This window comes from Panthera tigris, chromosome C1 (assembly GCF_018350195.1).
Source record: "Panthera tigris isolate Pti1 chromosome C1, P.tigris_Pti1_mat1.1, whole genome shotgun sequence".
Lineage (NCBI taxonomy): Eukaryota > Metazoa > Chordata > Mammalia > Carnivora > Felidae > Panthera > Panthera tigris.
In genome coordinates, this window is record NC_056667.1 from 74,644,266 (window position 1) to 74,665,807 (window position 21,542).

At 38.3% G+C, this 21,542-nt stretch overlaps 1 protein-coding gene across 6 annotated transcripts in view; it reads right to left on the reverse strand.

The window, feature by feature from the left end:
* Positions 1 to 21,542, reverse strand: part of KYAT3 (kynurenine aminotransferase 3) — an 80,854-nt gene that overhangs the window by 41,249 nt on the left and 18,063 nt on the right. For all 6 annotated transcript variants that reach the window (XR_006221668.1, XR_006221670.1, XR_006221669.1 and 3 more), the window contains exons 3-4: positions 3,391 to 3,449; positions 2,465 to 2,609 (exon numbers count right to left, since the gene is read on the reverse strand). Coding sequence is in view for 2 of the 6 variants with exons in the window: in XM_042997788.1 (XP_042853722.1) it covers positions 2,465 to 2,609; positions 3,391 to 3,449 (204 nt within the window). In the remaining 4 variants the exon portion in view is untranslated. The remainder of the gene's footprint in view (positions 1 to 2,464; positions 2,610 to 3,390; positions 3,450 to 21,542) is intronic.

Below are 21,542 nucleotides of genomic sequence, written 5' to 3' on the forward strand. Positions count from 1 at the left end.
ACTTAGAGCTCTGAATAAACTGGTCAGGACACAGGACAAGATGGAGGTTGGCAGGATATACCCCATGTTTATGAAGTAAGTTATCCATCCCAGTTCATGTGAAAAGGAGGCTCTTTTTTCAAAGATACTTTTATTTGTCACCTTTGTCAGAATGTTAGCTAGTATGTCACAGACCCCCACACAGTTAAAACCAATAAAAACAAAGCTATAGCACATTTCTCATATTTTGAGATGAGAGATATTACAATATGAGAGAAATTAAGTATAATTAATAATAGGGGAGGTGATAGAACAAAGCCACTAAACTAAAAAATAATAGCAAGAGAAAAGACTACTTAAATTCAAGCTCAAAAAAATATACATGATTTGTGGAAAGAGCAGGAAATTGTCACTACTTCCAGAAATCCAAAATTCCCTTTGAATTTCATTTTAATGACAGGTCTAACAAACTCTAGCAAAGGGTGATCTGAAAGCAACTATAAACACTACACATCTTACCTCAGATTTATAAGGGTCTGTGTCTTAAAGAAATTTTTACTTATAAAAATAAAGTATGCTTCATATAATATTTAAAACTAGGCAGAGACGTGTAAAAAAAAAAAAAATTATGTTCTCTCCTCAACAACCTTCCATCTCATCTCCCTGAGGTGACCAATGTCGTCCATGGCCTGGTGACAGTGCAACACCATTCCCTGTGCTTATACTAACATACAAACACATATACATACATACTCACATATATTTATAAAACCTGAAAAATATTTAAAGAATGGGCATGGTTATGATCTAATAAAACTTTATTTATACAAAATCAGGAGTGAGTCAGATATGGATCAAGGCCATAGGCTGCCAAACTCTACTATGGATCAGCTTAGAGAGAACTGACAACAATATTCTGTCTCCCAGTCTGTTGGATATCACATTATGACTCCATTTATATAGGTCTTCTTTAATGTCTCTCAGCAATGTTTTGTAGTTTTCAGCACACAGATCTTGTGTATATTTTAAAACATCAGTTCAAATATTTAATGCTTTGGGATGCTATTATAAATGATATTTCAAAAAATCTTAACCAGCTGCTCATTTTTAGTATACAGAAATACAATTGATTTTTATCTATTGGCCTTACACCCTGAAACCTTGCTCAATTCACTTACTACATTGTGGCACTTTTTTTGTAGAATCTAGGAAACTTTGGATATCCTAAGTATTTCATCACAGAAGGATAGGGATTGATAGACAGGTAAAGAGGAAGAAAGTAACTAATTGGAAAAAGAGGTTATTAATTAAGAGGCCAGTGCTGATGGCCTAATAACTGCATGTGTTAACGGCAGAGAAAATATGTGCATTGAGAGAATACTCTGCAAATTGGTATAGTCACTGTGGAAGACAGCATAGAGGTTCCTCAAAAAATTAAAAATAGAATTGTAAATGCAAATCAAAACCGCAATGAAATATCACCTTATAGCTGTCAGAATGGCAAAAATAAAAAACTCAAGAAACAACAAGTGTTGGCAAGGAGGTGAAGAAAGGAAGTTCTAGCACTAGCGGTGTGAATGCCAATTGGTACAGCCACCGTGGAACAGTACAGAGCTTCCTCAGAAAATTAAACAGAGTTACCATAGGATCCAGTAATTCCACTGGATACTCACCCAATAAATTTGAAAACACTAATTTGAAAAGATATATGCACCCCTATATTAATAGCAGCGCTACTTACAATAGCCAAACTATGGAAGCAGCCCAAGTGTCCATCAATAGAATGAATGGAAAAGAAGAGTTGGTATAAATATATACAATGGAATATTACTCAGCCATAACAAAGAATGAAATCTTGCTATTTGCAACAACATGGATGGAGCTAGAGTATAATGCTAAACAAAAGAAGACAGCTAGAGAAAGACAAATACCTTATGATTGCACTAAGATGTGGAATTTAAGAAACAAAACAAACAAAGGGAAAAAAAGAGAGAGGGACAGAGACAAACCAAAAACCAGACTCTTAACTATAGAGAACAAACTAATCTGTTAGCAGAGGGGAGATGAGTAGGAGGACGAGTGAATAGGTTACAGAGACTAAAAGTACATGTACCATGATGAGCACTGAGTAATGTACAGAATTGCTGAATCACTATACTGTATACCTGAAACTAACATAACACTGAATGTTAACTCCACTGCAATTAAGAAAAAAAAACTGGAGGAAAAAAGAGAATATTCTCTCTTCCTTGTTGCCATTAGACCCTATGCTGGAACAATGGTAAAGGACTATGGAGGCGTTAGAAGTTGGGGATGGCTCCTTCTAGGAGATCAGGGCAAGGATGGGGGTTTCTCTGATTATCTGTTTGGGACAGTTGGCCCCAGAAAGCCAATTACAGAGAAGTGATAGAAGTTCACTTCACATTTCACACACAATACAACATAAAATACAAGTTCATGTCACACATGGTCTTAATATACTTACAAAGCCTCGTGTATACTGGTTCAGGCTATCGATTGCTGCAATCTTTGATAATTCTTCCTTTACATATATAGGAGGGGATATATCTGGAAGGCCTTGGCCAAGATTCACAACAGAGGGGTCTGCGGCCAACTTGGTAAATTCAATCCTAAAATTAAAAAATACTAATAAGTACCATAATTACAAAGTTAGATTTTTATGCCTCATAATCTTTTTACTTTTTATAAAATGTTATTTATTTACTTTGAGAGAGAGAGACAGCATGAGTGGAGAAGGAGGAAAGGAAGAGGGAGATAGAAAATCCAAAGCAGGCTCAGCACTGTCAGCACAGAGCCCGACACGTGGCTCAAACTCATGAAACTATGAGATCATGACCTGAGCTGAAACCCAGTGTTGGATGCTTAACCGAATGAGCCACCCAGGCATCCCTTATACCTCACAATCTTAACATTAAAACTGAAAAACTAAGACCTACTTTAGTCTTACAAAAAAAAAAAAAAAAAAAAATGAGTTCCCCCCAAAATTTTACCACCTACAAAATGACTTTACCTAATAAGATGATAGCTGAATTAATTAACTTAAAAATTTCTTACAAATCTCAATTCCATGACACCGACAGTTCCATCATCTATTTTTTTTCCTCAACCACACCAGCGGCTGCTAGCTAATGGACTACAAATTAAGTGCCATGTGGGCATCATCCAAATTTGTCCTTTTCTCTATTTGCAGGCTTAACACATGTGCTAAATGAATAAATCAGTGTATGGATCCTTAACTTCCTTACAATTCCACTTAATGAATAAATTAAAATAAGTGCTTTTATTTGTAGACTGTAGATAAGGCTAAAAATTCCCAATATAGGTGTGTATATAAAATGTATAGGAAAAAAAACTTCACCAAATTATTATTGTTTACTCTGAGGTACTCACCACACATTACTATCAAGGCCTTCAATTCGTTTTGCACTGGTGATTTTCAAAGACATTTTCTGAAAGATATAAATATTGAAAGTTTTTAAATTTCTTTAATAAAAATTCAAGGGGCGCCTGGGTGGTTCAGTCGGTTGAGCATCCGATTTCAGCTCCAGTCATGATCTCATGGTTCCTGAGTTCGAGCTCCACAATGGGCTCTCTGCTATCATCGCAGAGTCTGCTTGGGATCCTCTGTCTCCCTCTCTTTCTCTTTCCCACCTGCGCATGCTCTCTCTCTCTCTCTCTCAAAAATAAGTAAAACATTTAAAATGTTTTCAAAAAGTCAGAAAATCATGGGTAACTACCTTTTTCCTATTGTCACCACAGAAAAAGCAGTGCCACAATGACAAATGCTATGTGTAGCATTTGTCAATACAAAATTCTGAAGAGGAAGTCCTCTCCCACCAACTGCCCCAAGGAATGCTTTTTCTAAGGAACCATAGATGTTTATCTTCTCACATAAGAACAAAAATATCATCCTAGCCTAAAAAACATAAACTAATATGAAGGCCTGAAATGTACTGAAGAGAACAATAATGATACTAAAAAAAAAAAGTCAGTTTAAAAAAATACCTTGAGTCATTCTCTGAAGATCATTTTAGGTAAGATGTATGAACAGCTCCACAAGTAAGTTCCTTGTATTGCACACAAGAAGCACTCAACAAATGGTTTTAAAACTCAATACAGAGCTCCAAATAGTAATAGCTCACATCATTTTTTTTTAATTTTATCTTCTATTTTTTAAAATTTACATCCAAATTAGTTAGCATATAGTAAAAAATGATTTCAGGAGTAGATTCCTTAATGCCCCTTACCCATTTAGCCCACCACCCGCCCCCGCCACACACAACCCCTCCAGTAACCCTCAGTTTGTTCTCCATATTTGTAAGTCTCTTCTATTTTGTCCCCCTCCCTGTTTTTATATTATTTTTGTTTCCCTTCCCTTATGTTCATCTGTTTTGTTTCTTAAAGTGCTCATATGAGTGAAATCATATGATTTTTGTCTTTCTCTGACTAATTTCACTTAGCATAATACTCTCCAGTTCCATCCACGTAGTTGCAAATGGCAAGATTTCATTCTTTTTGATTGCCGAGTAATACTCAATTGTGTGTGTGTGTGTGTGTGTGTGTGTGTGTACACACACACACACACACACACACACCACATTTTCTTTATCCATTCATCCATCGATGGACATTTGGGCTCTTTCCATACTTTGGCTATTGTTGATAGTCACATTACTTTTTTTTAAATTTTTTTACGTTTATCTATTTTTGAGAGTGAGAGAGACAGAGCATGAATGGGAGAGGGGCAGAGAGAGAAGGAGACACAGAATCTGATGCAGGCTCCAGGCTTTGAGCTGTCAGCATAGAGCCTGATGCAGGGCTCCAACTCCCAGACTGCGAGATCACGACCTGAGCCAAAGTCAGCCGCCTAACTGACTGAGCCACCCAGGTGCCCCAATAGTTCACATTATTGAGTACTGAGTACATACCAGGTACTGTTCTAAGTGTTTTACATAATTAACTCATTTACAATTCACAACAACTCTATGTGGTAGTTCTCTTATCAGCCATCATTTACATTGGAGTAAAGTGAGGTACAGAGGATAAAGTTACGGAACTTTACTCATCTGCCCAAGTTTATAAAAGCTTGTGTAACATTTTAACCCACACAGATTCTTTTTTTTTTTTTAATTTATTTCACGTATTTGTTTTGAGAGAGACTGAGAGAGTGCAAGTGGGTAGAGGCAGAGAGAGAGGAGAAAATTCCAAGCAGACTCTGCACAGTCAGCACAGAGCCCGATGCGAGGCTTGAACTCATAAAACTGTGAGATCATGACCTGAGCTGAAATCAAGAGTTGGAGGCTTAACCCACTCAGTCACCCAGGCGCTCCAAAACCCAAACAGATTCAACTCAGGATTTGAACCCAGGCAGTTTGACTCCAGAGTACATACTCAGACCTATTTCTATATACTGTCTTTTATGTAAAAAGACCTTACAAAAAATAGTCCAAGAATGCTGCCTCCTAAGAAAAGTATATTATAAATTTAGATCAAGTCGGAGGCGCCTGGGTGGCTCAGTTGGTTAAGAGTCCAACTTCAGCTCAGGTCATGATTTCGCGGTTCGTGGGTTCAAGCCCCATGTTTGGTTCTGTGCTGACAGCATGAGGCCTGGAGCCTGCTTTAGATTTTGTCTCTCTCTCTCTCTCTCTCTCTGTCCCTCCCTCTCTCTCTCTCTCCCAAAAATAAACATTAAAAAAAATTTTTTTTTTTAATTTAGATCAAGTCTACTTACATCAAGCAAGCCAGGGATATGGTAGAAAAATATTAAAAGTTAAAATTGATGGTATAACATACAATTTCTTGGTTCTCTAGATTTTAAAATTAAGTTTATACTATATTCCCAAAGCACTGAATTAGCCTTGAATTCACTGTTAACAAGCTGCTGGGGGAAAAATAAAAATGATTGGCAGCATTTTTACAAAGATTTTCCTAATAGAATATTAAAGTAATTTTAATTCAATCTGGGAGGAAGATAATGATAACGGTTACTAAATAGACCATTGTGCATTCCAACAATGGAGCCCAGAAGAATATCTTTTTACTCTTCTATTTTTTAATCTTTGAAACTCCAGTGACGTAAATCACATGCAAATTCTCCAGAGGCTAATGCACCTTCCAGAATAGCTTTATGATTAAGTACCCACCTGAACATGATGCTATTCTAGAAACTACAATTATAAAACTAAAAAGTCCTGGCATGATAGACAGAAAAAGATTTTAACAACTGTCCTTAGAAACAACATTTCTAAGAAAATGTTTAAAACTTAATGATTCATTCAGCATGTGTCTACACACACAAAGGACAGATTCATATATTAAAAAAGTGAGCAGTCTGCAGCAGATAATTTAGACATAAAGTCCAATTTTCCTTATTTAGGTAACTGAAGGCAAATCACATTTCCAGATTTAATTTTAAAATTTGTGTTCAGAACAGCCTCTTCTCTCACCACCTCCCTGCTTCTGCTTTGTCCCACCCCTATACCCCAACCATTCTAATGGTATAGAAATAGTCATAGTATATAAATCAGTCATAGTATAGAAATTAGTAACTCTTGGATCTGATACATGACATAACTAGCAAAGCACAGATAGGATCAGTCATCATGGCTACTGAAAGACTTTGCAAATAGAAACAGATGTTTACAGGTGAAATAGGTCCCTATGGAAGAGGTTAAATGCAGGAAGGTAACATAAACATGAATAGTTCCTTTACATAATAATATATTCTACTTTCAAAAGTCCCCAAAGATTAAGGATAGACCTAAGTATACTATTTAGTAAATTAGTTAGTATATACTAGTTATTATATACTAGTTTACTTCTGTAGCTTCCATGTGATCATTCCTCTACCTTAATGGTCTTTCTACACCAATGTTCTCAACCTTTTTCGTCACTGCCCCCTTAAGAAGACCTTTTAGATGTTTCTTCTATTCATCTCCCCCACTGCCCCATAAATGAAGGAGTATGAATTTGTCAGTAAGGATTCAGTTTTACAAGGTCACAAGAAGTTGTAATAGTTATGGTTGATTTCACCTGCCAAATACCAGTTTTCTCCCCTTAAGGGCAATAATTCCTCCACTGAGAATGCATGTCCCATACTCAATTCAATCCCTGGTCCCCACCACCCTGCTTCTGCATTTGGCTAACTCATAATCCACTTGCCACTTTCAGTTCTCATGTTAGACTTCATTTCCTCCAGAGACTGTTTTCTGACTCCGCAAGTCAAGGTTATATGCTCTTTCTATGTACTCCTATTACATGGAGTATTTTCCAGCATTTACTACATAACACTGTAATTTTCCTCTTTATTTATGTACATCCTTCCTTAGACTATAATCTCTGAGGATTATTTCTAGCTTGTTTGCTGATATGTGTATTAATCAAGTTTCTGCAAAGAAAAAGAACCAATAGGATGTGCATATATACAGTGATTTATTTAAAGAGCTGGCTCATGTGACTTGTGGGGGTCAGCAAGTTTGAAATCTGCAGAGCAGTCCAGGAGACTGGAGACCCAAGAAGAGTTGATTTTACAGCTCAGAGTCTGAAAGCAGTCTGGCAGCAGAATTCCCTTTTCCTAGGGGAGTGTTAGTCTTTTTTTCTCCTAAGGCCTTCAACTGATTGGATCAGGCCCATTCACATTATATAGAGGACAATTTACTTAAAGTCCACTGATTTAAATGTTAATCTCACTTGATAAACACCTTCAGAGACATCCAGACTGATGTTTGAACAAACACCTGGGTTCCTTGACCTCGTCAAATTGATATAAAATTAACTATCACAGTGTCCAACACATAAAACTAGGCCTATCACATAGTAATTTTTCAACAAATATCTGATGAATGAAGAAAACCTCCACATTAGAAGTGAATTTACGGTATCAGCTTAAGTCAGGTATTTACTGTGTCAGTCAGCTTAAGTTAATGTATGCTTCAGTAACAAATGACCTCAAAGTCTTCGTGGCTTAAAATCATGAAGGTTTATTTCTTTTTCATACAACAGATCCACTCAATGTCAGCTGCTACTCTGCTCCATGTCACAGTCACTCTGAGACATAAGCTGGTGAAATAGTCTCTATTTGGAATACTGTCAGATTCATAGCAGAGGGAAACAAATTTTTAGTCTCTGCTTAAACTGCACACACCACTTCTCCTCACATTATATTGGCCAAAGCAATTTCATGGCTAAGCCTGATACCAACATAGCAGAAATGAAAGTCTGAACGTACAAGGATTGCCGTGGGTTGGACTGTGTCCCCTCCAAATTCATGTTGAGGCCCTACCACCCAGTACCTCAGAATGTGATCTTATTTGGAAATAAGTTCACTGCAGCCGTAATTGGTTAAATTAAGGTCACGGGTTGGTGGGGGGAGGGGAGGCGCTAATCCAATATGACAGTGGCCTTATAAAAAGGGTAAATTTAGAGACAGTCTGGTATACAGGGAGAATGCCACATGAAGATGAAAGAAGAGAGTCAGGGAATGCCAAAGATTGACAGCAAACCACCAGAAACTAGGGGAAAAGCATCAACAGACTCTTTCTGACATCATACAAAAGAAACCAACCCTGGTACACTTTGCTCTTGGAATTTAAGCCTACAGAACTGTGAGCTGATACAGTTTTGTTGCTTACGCCACTCAGTTTGTAGTATGGTTAAGGCAGCCTGAGGAAATTAAAACAGTGGTGAACATTTACAAGACACCCTATAGTGTCCAAAAACATCAGGATTCAGCAGAAGATGCAAATTCTCACTATATAAGAATTACTGTTCAGAGGAGATCCAGTCTTAGGAAATGAAAATAAAACTGATTTTTTATTGCGTCTCTCAACCCTGAAATACAGGCAGATCAACACTAAACCATCCTGCACACCTAGAAAACTGATTTGAGGATTAACACAACAATCTGCACAATCTAAACCACAGAACTTGGCAGGTACGCAGCATGGAGAGGAGAACTGGGGGAGAGAGAAGCTGTGGAGGGCAGGGAGCTGTTTTTCCTTGCAGAGAGAGGATGGAGATGGGGGAAGAGTACAAGAAAAGCACCCCCCCCCAAAAAAAAAGCAGCTGGAAAGAAAGTGGAAAAGTGGAAATAGCCGCAGAGACTGAACACAAAAGGGAGAAAGGAGAAAGAAGAGTGTTTAAATTCCATTAAGACTCTATAAACAGGGGGAGCGGAGTCTGAAACTTCACAACTCAATATCTGGAGGTGCTCTGGTGGAAAGGGAGAATCCCCAGGAGCAGAGAGCAAGGTTGGAGAGGTCCTCAGGCCACATGGGGAGAGGCGGTTCCCCTGCTAGTAGGACATCTGGTAGAGACTGTGCAGTCACCCCACAGGAAAAGGTCCCAGTGGACTCTGGAGAACAACCACATTCACTGGTGCTGGAACAAAGACGTTACAGGGGAAGCCTGGTGCCAGATGTGTGTTGTGATTTTCCATAAACCCTGAAATACTGCTGCTACACAATCGCGTGAACTTCTTCCAGGGCAGGCTGGCACCCAGACACAGGCTCTGGGCATTGGCAGCAGTGCAGTCTCCTGAACGTTTTGAGGGATGGCTGGCACTTGGCCATTGCTCAGTAAGACCCTCCCCCAGAAGATCTGAGTGAGTCAAAGCTGCAGTCCCATAGAAGTGAGGGGTTGGGAAACACAGCCCCATTTGAGATAAAACTCAGGAGGGAGGTGCTGCTTGGCAGCCTGACGGCTTTATCACGGGCAGTTTAGAAGTGGGGAGTGGACGGAAGCCAGAGACAAAGGAGGGTGCCGGTTGTGGAGAGCACAGAGTTCCAATACAAGAGATTGGGTAGCTGGGTGATGCCATTTTCACCCTTCCTGCGGATAAGCATACATGTCTACATGCGCCACAGCACTCCAGCCCAGTAAGCTAAGCAGGGCCATCAAGTGGAGAATGGACCTGTTACACTAAGCCCTGCCCAACTGGGCCAACAGTGCTCTTGACAAACACAAGTCTCTCTGCCTGCTTAGTTTGCAGACTATAAAGTACTTCATAGCTTGACTTCTCTGGGAAAACAGATATAATTTCAATCATACTGCATTCTGTTCGCTGGTTCTTTTACTCAATTTTTTCCTTTTTCTTTTCTTACTCTTGAATACAGAAAAGAGAAAAAAATCTACTTGTATTTTCCATTTATATTAAAAAATTTTTCTTTAAATTTTTTCTACATTTTTTACTTTTTTGTAAATTTTTTAAATTGTTTTACTTTTATCATTTCATTTTATTCTATTTTATTGTATTCATTTTTTCAAATTTCCAGAAGTTTTCCTTTTTTTCTCCTTATCTTTCCTTTTTTTCTCTAATCTATCAAGCTTCTTTCAACAACCACACCAAAACACACCTAGGATCTAGCAAACTTTATTTGATGTCTTTGAGTTGTTTTTAATTTTATTATTATTTTTTTACTTTATTAATTCCTTTTCTTCTCCAAAATGATGAAACAAAGGAATTCACCCCAAAAGAAAGAACAGGAAGAAATGAGAGCCAGGGACTTAATCAACACAGATACAAGCAAGATGTCTGAACCAGACTTTAGAATCATGATACTAAGAATACTAGCTGAGGTGGAAAATAGATTAGAATCCCTTTCTGCAGAGATAAAAGAAGTAAAAACTAGTCAGGATGAAATAAGAAATGCTACAACTGAGCTGCAATCTCGAGTGGATGCCATGGCGGCAAGGATGGATGAGGCAGAGTAGCAAATCAGCGATACAGAGGACAAACTTATGGAGAATAATGAAACAGATAAAAAGAAGGAGACTATGGCAAAAGAGTATGAAATAAAAATTGGAGAACTCAGTGACTCTTTAAAAAGAAATAAGAATCACAGGGTTCCCAGAAGATGAAGAGAGAGAAAAAGGGGTAGAAAATTTATGTGAGCACATCATAGCAGAAAACTTTCCTAACCAGGGGAAAGACAGTCATCAAAATCCAGTAAGTACAGAGGACTCCCATTAGATTCAACAAAAACCGACCATACCATAGTCAAATTCACAAAATACTCAGGCAAGGAAAGAATTATGAAAGCAGCAAGGGAAAAAAAGAAGTCCCTAACCTACAAGGGAAGACATATCAGGTTCACAGCAGACCTATCCAAAGAAACTTGGCAGGCCAGAAAGGAGTGGTAGGATATAGTCAATGTGCTGAATGGGAAGAATATGCAGCCAAGAATTCTCTATGCAGCAAGGCTGTCATTCAAAATAGAAGGAGAGATAAAAAGTTTCCGAGACAAACAAAAATCAAAGGAGTTTGTGACTAGTGAACCAGCCGTGCAAGAAATTTTAACTTCTCTCTGAGGAGAGAAAAGATGAGGGGGAAAAAAAAAAAAAAGACCAAAAGCAACAAAGACTAGAAAGCACCAGAGAACATTACCAGAAACTCCAACTCTATAGGTGACAGAAAGGCAATAAATCATATCTTTCAGTACTCACTCTAAATGTCAATGGTCTAAACGCTCCAATCAACAGACAGAATATAACAGAACGGATAAGAAAACAAGAGTTTTACAAGAGACCCATATTAAGCCTAAAGACACCTTCAGATTGAAAATAAGGGGATGGAGAACCATCTATCATGCTAATAGTCGCCAAAAGAAAGCCGTGGTAACCATACTTATATCAGACAATCTAGATTTTAAGATAAAGATTGTAACAAGAGGTGAAGAATTGTATTATATCATAATCAAGAAGCCTCAACAAATGTAAACATTTATGCCCCCAACGTGCAAGCACCCAAATATATAAACCAATTAATCACAAACATTGTGTCAAAGAAACTCATTGACAATAACATCATAATAGTAGGGGACTTCAACACTCCACTTACAGCAAAGGAGATCATCTAAACAGAAAATCAACAAGGAAACAAGGGCTTTGAATGACACACTGGGCCAGATGGACTTAACAGATATATCCAGAACATTTCATCCAAAAGCCGAAGTATATGCATTCTTCTTGAGTGCACATGGAACTCCAGAATAGATCACAGAATAGATCACAAACTGGAACACAAATCAGCCCTCAAGTACAAAAAGATTGAGATCATACCATGCATATTTCAGACCACAACGTTATGAAACTCAAAATCAACCATAAGAAAAAATTTGGAAAGATAACAAATACTTGGAGTATAGGTGGGGTGCCTGGGTGGCTCAGTTGGTTGGACGACCGACTTCAGCTCAGGTCATGATCTCACAGTTTGTGGGCTCGAGCCCCGTGTCAAGCTCTGTGCTGACAGCTCAGAGCCTGGAGCCTACTTCAGATTCTGTGTCTGCCCCTCTGCCTACCCCTCCCCTGCTTACACTCTGTGTCTGTCTTCCAATAATAAATAAACATTAAAAAAAATTTTTTTTGAAAGAATGAATAGGCTAACCAAGACATTAAAGAGGAAATTAAAAAGCACATGGAAGCCATGGAAATGGTAATACCACAGCCTAAAACCTCTGGGATGCAGCAAAGGTGGTCATAAGAGGGAAGTATATAGCAATTCAGACCTTCCTATAGAAGGAAGAAAGGTCTGTTACACAACCTAACCTCACAGCTCAAAGACCTGGAAAAAGAACAGCAAATAAAACCGAAAACCAGCTGAAAGCAGGAAATAATAAAGATTAGAGCAGAAACCAATGCTATCAAAACCAAAAAAACAGTAGAACAGATCAATGAAACCAGAAGCTGGTTCCTTGAAAGAATTACTAAAACTGTGGGGCGGGGGGGGGGGCACCTGGGTGGCTCAGTTGGTTGAGCGTTCAACTTCAGCTCAAGTCATGATCTCACGGTTCATGGGTTCGAGCCCCGCATCGGGCTCTGTGCTGACAGCTCAGAGCCTGGAGCCTGCTTCAGATTCTGTGTGTGTGTCTCTCTCTCTCTGCCCCTCCCCCACTCACACTGTTTCTGTCTCTCTCTCAAAAATAAATAAATTTAAAAAAAAGAAAAGAATTAACAAAATTGATAAGCCCCTAGCCAGTTTGAGCAAAAAGAAAAAGGACCCAAATAAATAAAATCAAGAATGAAAGAGCAGAGATCACAACCAAACACTGCAGAAATACAAACAGTAACAAGAGAATCTTATGAGCAATTATATGCCAATAAAATGGGCAATTTGGAAGAAGTGGACAAATTCCTAGAAACATATAAACTACCAAAACGGAAACAGGAAGAAATAGAAAATTTGAACAGACCCATAACCAGTAAAGAAATTGAAGTAGTAATCAAAAATCTCCCAAAAAAACAAGAGTCCAGGGCCAGAGAGCTTTCCAGGGGGAATTCTACCAAACATTTAAAGAAGAGTTAACACCTATTCTCTTGAAACCATTCCAAAATATAGAAATGGAAGGAAAACTTCCAAACTCTTTCTATGAAGCCAGCATCACCTTGATTCCAAAACCAGACAAAGACCCCACTAAAACTACAGACCAATTTCTTTGATGAACATGGATGCAAAAATCCTCAACAAGATACTAGCCAACCAGATCCAACAATACATTAAAAAAATTATTCACCACGACCAAGTGGGATTTATACCTGGGATGCAGGGCAGGTTCAATATCAGCAAAATAATCAATGTGACACATCACATCAATAAAAGAAAGGACAAGAACCACATGACCCTCTCAATAGATGCAGAGAAAGCATTTGACAAAATACAGCATCCTTTCTTGATAAAAACCCTCAAGAAAATAGAGACAGAAGGATCATACCTCAAGATCATAAAAGCCATATATGAAAGACCCACTGCCAATATCATCCTCAATGGGGGAAACAGAGCTTTCTCCCTAAGGTCACGAACACAACAGGGATGTCCACTCTTGCCACTGTTAACATAGCATTGGAAGTTTTAGCCTTAGCAATCAGACAACACAAAGGAATAAAAGGCATCCAAATCGGCAAGGAGGAAGTCAAACTTTCACTTTTTGCAGATGACATGATACTCTACATGGAAAACCCAAAAGATTCCACCAAAAAACTGCTAGAACTGATCCATGAGTTCAGCAAAGTCACAGGATATAAAATAAATGCACAGAAATCAGTTGCATTCCTATACACAAACAATGAAGCAACAGAAAGAGAAATCAAGGAATTGATCCCATTTACAACTGCACACACAAAAAAAACAATAAAATACCTAGGAATAAACCTAACCAAAGAGGGAAAAATCTATACACTGAAAACTACAGAAGCTTATGAAAAAACAGAAGACACAAAAAAATGGAAATATATTCCATGCTTCTGAATCAGAAGAACAAACATTGTTAAAATGTCAATACTACCCAAAGCAATCTACATATTCAATGCAATCCCTATCAAAATAACAACAGCATTCTTCACAGAGCTAGAACAGACAATCCTAAAATTTGTATGGGACCATAAAATAGCCGAATAGCCAAAGTAATCTTGAAAGAGAAAACTGAAGCTGGAGGCATCTCAATCCCGGACTTCAAGACGTACTACAAAGCTGTAATCAAGACAATATGATACTGGCACAAGAACAGACACTCATATCAATGGAACAGAATAGAGAACCCAGAAATGGACCCCCAAGTGTACGGCCAACTAATCTTCGACAAAGCAGGAAAGAATATCTAATGGAATAAAGACAGTCTCTTTAGCAAATGGTGCTGGGAAAAGTGGACAGTGACATGCAAAAAAAAAAAAAAACAACAAAAAAACAAAGAACCTGGATCACTTTCTTACACCATACACAAAATTCAACTCAGAATGTATGAAAGACCTAAATGTAAGACAGGAAGCCATCAAAATCTTCAAGGAGAAAGCAGGCAAAAACCTCTTTGACCTCGGCTGCAACAACTTCTTACTCAACAGATCTCCAGAGCCAAGGGAAACAAAAGCAAAAATGAAACTATTGGGACCTCATCAAGATAAAAAGCTTCTGCACAAGGAAAGAAACAATCGGCAAAACTAAAAGGCAACCGATGGAATGGGAGAAGATATTTGCAAATGACATATCAGATAAAGGGTTAGTATCTAAAATCTGTGAGGAACTTATCAAACTCAACACCCAAAAAACAAATAATCCAGTGGACAAATGGGCAAAAGACACGAATAGACACTTCTCCAAGGAAGACATCTAGATGGCTAACCGACACATGAAAAATGCTCAACATCACTCATCCTCAGGGAAATACAAATCAAAACCACAATGAGATACCAACTCACACATGTCAGAATGGCTAACATTAACAACTCAGGAACCAATGGATGTTGCCAGGATGCAGATAAAGAAGAACCCTTTTACACTACTGGTGGGAATCAAACTGGTGCAGCCACTCTTGAAAACAGTATAGAGGTTCCTCAAATAAAAAACAGAACCACCCTACAATCCAGCAATCGCACTACTAGTAATTTATCCAGGGGATATAGGTATGCTGTTTTGAAGGGGCACGTGCACCCCAATGTTTATAGCAGCACTATCGACAATAGCCAATGTATGGAAAGAACCCAAGTGTCCATCGATGAATGAATGGATAAAGAAGATGTGATATATATATATAATGGAGTATTACTCGGCAATCAAAAAGGCAATCCATTTGCAACTCTGTGGATGGAACTGGAGGATATTATATTAAGCGAAATTACTCAGAAAAAGACAAATATCATGACTTCACTTAGATGAGGAATTTAAGGTATAAAACATATGAACATAAGGGAAGGGAAGCAAAAATAATATAAAACAGGAGAGGGCCAAAACATAAGACTCTTAAATATAGAGAACAAACAGCATTGCTGGAGAGGTTATGGGAGGGGGGATGGCATAAATGAGTAAGGGGCATTAAGGAATCTACTCCTGAAATCATTGTTGCACTATATGCTAACTAACTTGGATGTAGTAAATTAAACAATAAATAAATTTTTTAAAATGTGAAGAAAACTGGATTCCTATGGGGAATTGCCTTACATGTATGTTGGGAAATCTGCAAGGCTTGCATAATTTCTGAGCCAGCTAACTCCATGAGGTGGTTTCTGCTCCCAGGTAGATTAATTCCTGGCATACATATATTATACTGTTATATTATAAACACAAAACTGCTAGTGAGTAGTAGTAATAGTAGTAGTAATAGTAGCATCTGCTTCTTTGATTTCTTTTTTTTTTTTTTAAATCAACTTGTGGCTGAAAAGTGCAGTTCTAAAGAATCACCACTAGGTGCCACTCTTGGCAGAAATGAGAAAAAGGCCTATTGCTATCGTCTTTAAAATGTTTATTGCAATGGTGTTGGAACAAGGAAACTTTGGAAAGAAAAGAAAATATTACCCATTATCCTAAGACTCTAGAATACTAAAGTTTCAACTGCATATATTGTGAAGACTCTGTCTGTAAGACATGCTGCATATAGGTGGGATAGAATAGGTGTAGAAAAAGTTTCCCCGAAAGGTGGGTTGAAGCTGGGGAAGCTGAGGCTGTTAACATCTATGAAGCATGGACTGAGTCAAGTGTAACAAAGATAAAGAGTGCAAGAAAAGGTCAGAAACAGAAAAAAACAAAGCTAGTGGTTAGAGAGGTGAAGACAATAATCAGACATGAGAAGCAGACAGACCCTGTGCGTCAAGACCAGGCTGGAGAAGGAAGTAAACAAGCTTGTAGTGGGCACCCCCTTGATGTGGTGCCCAGCTGCTGGGCAGCCAAAACATCTATTATCTTTCAGATCTATGAATTCGGTATAGTTGCAATCACATGTGATTTTTAACATTTGCCTTGTCTTTTAGCAGAGTACCTTAAACATTTTACTAATTTTCTTAGTCATCGGGGCACCTGGGTAGCTCAGTTGGTTAAGCGTCTGACTTCGATTCAGGTCATGATCTCATGGTTCGTGAGTTTGAGCCCAGCGTCAGGCCCTGTGCTGACGACTTGAAGCCTGAAGCCTGCTTCACATTCTGTGTCTCCCTCTCTCTCTGTCCGTCCCCCACCCACACTCTGTCTCTCAAAAATACAATAAAACGTAAAAAAAAATTTTTTTTTAAGTTTTTCTTAGTCATCATAAAACTTTCACTTTTAATTAGCAGACATTATTTCAGGTTACTTATGGATACATAAGTATCCATACATTTTAGTCATTCATTGTTTGAGCATTTGTTATTTCCAGTGTGTTTCCACTGTGCATTTAATTATAGGGTTCCTGCTCTGTTTCCTTTAAAGTCTGATGTGGAAGGTGAATGCCCTATTGTAACATTGTAAAGTATTCATTACCACAAGAAAAAATGAAATGTCATCAATATTATAGTCATCTAGTTCCAGCTAAACTACCTAACCACACAACTTTTGATTACTTTTATAGAAAATATAAGGTATAAAATTTGATGTTCCAACAACCACCATGATGACACGTAGTATCGTTTCCCTTCATTCCTTAACACTTGCTTCCTAAGAGTAGAAGATCCATATTTTTTAAAAATATGGATCTATTTTAAAAAGAAAATGTGCATAACCGCATAATTTACTGTATAATAAACTGCATAATTTATTGACATTTTACCAGTTTGAATTTGCTAGAAATTTGAATGTTCCCTAACCTGACTAAAAAGAAACTTTGCTATATACTCTTTCCTAGCTTTAAGAGTGAGAAACAGACCAGTGCATAGATGCCTTTGAAGCTCCCAGGCTCTGTTAATCAGCTCTCTTGTTGCACAGAAACTCCATCTGAAACAGTTTTGGCAAAAAGGGGAATTTATTAGGGGGGCTCCTGGGTGGCGCATTCAGTTAAGTGTCTGACTTCAGCTCGGGCTGAGATCTCACGGTTCATGAGTTCAAGCCCAGTGTCAGGCTCTATGCTGACAGCCTGGAGCCTGCTTCAGATTCTGTGTCCCCATCTCTCTTGGCCCCTCCTCCACTGGCACTCTATCTTTCTATCTCTCTCAAGAATAAATAAACATTAATAAAAATAAAAATAAATAAAAAGAAAGCTCATGTCACCATGAGGAGAGAAGTGTACCCAGGCTCAAGGGTAAGTGAAGCCAGACACCTGTACCTCATCCACTTCATCTACATTTCTACCCAATCTCCCCCATTGCTGCTAACTGCAAGCTCATGTCTTCTTTACATTCTAACCACATTGGCTTTCGTTCATTCACACAACAAATATTTATTGAATACCTATTGTGTACAAGGCACTCTTTGGCTTGGGATATACCAGTAAGCAAAACAAACCAAGATTCCCTATTCCCACAGAGCCTTTCAATCTTTCCATATCTTAAACACACCCAGTTTGCTCCTATCTATCATATATTATTACCCTATATATTCACCTCTCCTTTTCGGAAGGAATGACTTTGAGATTGGCCATGTGATTTGCTCTGGTCAATGGAGTGCAAGTGGATGTGACATATACTATGTTCAAGAAGCTGTAAGTACTTTTGCATGGTTTTGGCTCAGCCTTAATTTCTTCTGTCCTTTACTATGAGAAGACCATGTCTCAGACAGGGGCTACTCCTTTAGCCTCAATCCTAGATTAAAAAGACAGAGTGGAGTTGCAAACTGGAGCAAAGCCAGTACTTATTTGTAGCCTGTATGTCTTATGGGTGAGAATGCAGTGTTTAGTGACCTAAGAAGGTAAGATTTGGTGGGTTTTGTTACTGTAGCAAAGTTGATGACATAAAAGCCTTTGTGGGGCGCCTGGGTGGCTCAGTTGGTTAAGTGTCCAACTCTTGGTTTCAGCTTAGGTCATGATCTCACAGTTTCTAAGTTTGGGCCCCACGGCGACAGCTCAGAGCCTACTTGGGATTCTTTCTCTCTCCCTCTTTCTCTGCCCTCTCCCACTTGCTCTCTCTCTCTCAAAAAAAAAAAAAACAAAAAACAAAACAAAACAAAAAAAACTTTGGGGGTGCCTGAGTGGCTCAGTTGGTTGGGCAACCGACTTCGGCTCAGGTCATGATCTCACGGTTTCTGAGTTCGAGCCCCTTGTGGGACTCTGTGTTGACAGCTCGGAGCCTGGAGCCTGCTTCGGATTCTGTCTCCCTCTCTCTCTGCCCCTCCCCTGCTCACGTTCTGTCTCTGTCTCTCAATAACAAATAAATGTTAAAAAAAATTTTTTTATTAAAAAAAAAAAACTTTGTAATTGCTGTGTGCTCTGCCTGGAATGCCCTTCTCTTAGATCTTCATGTGCCTGCCTCTTTATGTCACTCTATTCAATATGACTCCGCACCCCACCCCTCTTCACCCTGCTTGTTTCCTTGGGGTGAATGCTGGATAAGCAACGGCGCATAGCAAGGAAGCTGTGTGTGTGCGCCCGTGTAGTCAGACCTCATGGTGCCTTGGAGAAGACAAAAATGAGTTTTTTTCCTTACTATAGAAATAAATATTTGTGTGGTTAAATACACTCATGTACACAATACTGAAATATAACCTCAGAGAGGGCTTCCAAAACTATATGCCCTAATATTATTGCCTCTCTCCCATTAGCCCCACCAATAATTTTAGCTTATTTCTATTTTATTTTCTTATGACATTTACCACTACTTGAAATTATTACTCCTTAATTATCTATCTTGCTCACTAAAATGAAAACTTCAGATAATAAGGACTTGTGTTGTTCAGTGCTATATCTCTGGTATCTAAAATGGTTTTTGGCAGGTTGCATTCACAAGTATTTTCTGAACACAATGAAATCCTGCTTCTTTTTAACTATCCTTATTTTTAAATACCTCAATGACATCCTCCCTCTAACCCATCACCCATCACTACAGAGCTATAAAATAGATTAGGGGATGCTACCACTTTGCTCTAAAATCTTTATTGACTTTCCTCAAACTATGGAACAAAGTTCAAATTCAAACCTGGCATTCAAGGCCCTTAATTTATTTCCAGTCTTCTCTCCCACCATGCCATCCCCTCACATACAGTGAATCAACAGTATAAGACCACTTGCCATTCTCTAATTGCATTCACAGTGTTTCTGTTTCCCATGCTTTTATTTTTTTTAGTTAAAAAAATTTTTTTAATGTTTATTTATTTTTGAGAGAGAGAGAGACAGAGAGAGAGAGAAAGCATGAGCAAGTGGGGCAGGGACAGAGAGAGGAGAATCTGAAGCAGGCTCCAGGCTCTGAACTGCCAGCACAGAGCCCAACATGGGGCTTGAACCCAAGAACCATAAGATCATGACCTGAGCAGAAGTTGGCCGCTTAAGTGACTGAGCCACCCAGGCGTCCCTTTACTGTTCTTTCTTAAGATGCTATTCAAACCGAAAGCACCCCTTTGAGTTACTCATTACTGAGCTCTCCCGTTTGTATGTACAATGCACATGTTACATGTTAATTAAGTATGTTTCTTTTACTCTTGTTACTCTGTCTTTGTAAGTCTAATTTGCAGGGTCTCAGCCAGAAAACCTAGGAGGGTAGACAACAGAATTATTTTTCCCTCCCCCTAAATATTCAATGGGCTCACAAATCTTAAATAGTTGCCAGGTAAGCCACAGAAGGGGGAAAGAATTACAACATATATCTTACAAAAAACTATTTGGAATATATAAAGAACTTTTACAACTCAAGAGAAGGTAAACAAGATTTGACAGCCACTTTATAGAAAATATATGAATGGCCAGAAGCACATAAAAGATGCTCAATGTCATTAGTCATTGGGAAAATGCAAATTAAAACCATAATGAGGTGCTACTAAATACCCATGAGAATGGCTAAAAATGTTGATAGTGAGTGCTGGTAAGGATGTGGGGCAACCTGGAACTCACAGGAACCTGGTGGGCATGTAAAATGGTACAACCACTTTGGAAGCTACTTAGCAGTTACTTTAAAATTGAATGTAAATGTATAGTACAACCCAACCATTCCACTGTTAGGTGTTTACCTAAAAGAAATGAAAGCATATGTCTATACAATGGCTTATATACAGATGTTCACAACAGTTTTACTCACAATAGCAAAACCTGGAAACAATCTAAAAGCCCATTAACAGGTAAATGGATAAATAAATGATGGTATATCCATATAATGTGATACTAGTCAGTAATAAAAAGGAATGAACTACTGGGGCACTTTGGTGGCTCAGCCCGTTAGGCGTCCAACTTCAGCTCAGGTCACGATCTCGTGGTTTGTGAGTCTGAGCCCTGCATCAGGCTCTGTGCTGACAGCTCAGAGCCTGGAGCCTGCTTTGGATTCTGTGTCTCCCTCTCTCTGTACCCCTCCTCTCTCTTAAAAATAAACATTAAAAATTGTTTTTAAAAAAAGGAATGAACTAATGATACATCACAACATGAGTAAATTTAAAAATCATTATGCATGTGAAAAAAAAAGATGACATAGTACATACTATTATAATCCAATTAATACAAAATAATATTTTTTTACAAAGAAAACTAACGTATGGAGCCAGAGCCAATCAACAGTGAGGGATGAACTGCAAAGGAACAGGAGGAATCTTGACCACATTCTATATGTTGATTTTAGCAGTGGTTTTATGATACTTCTTCAAATCATCATAGACTTTTATAGCCTAAGTGGATACCATTAATTGTATTTTGATAAAGCTGATTTTAAAAAGCTGCCAGGGTAGTTTCTTATAAAACTAAAATTCT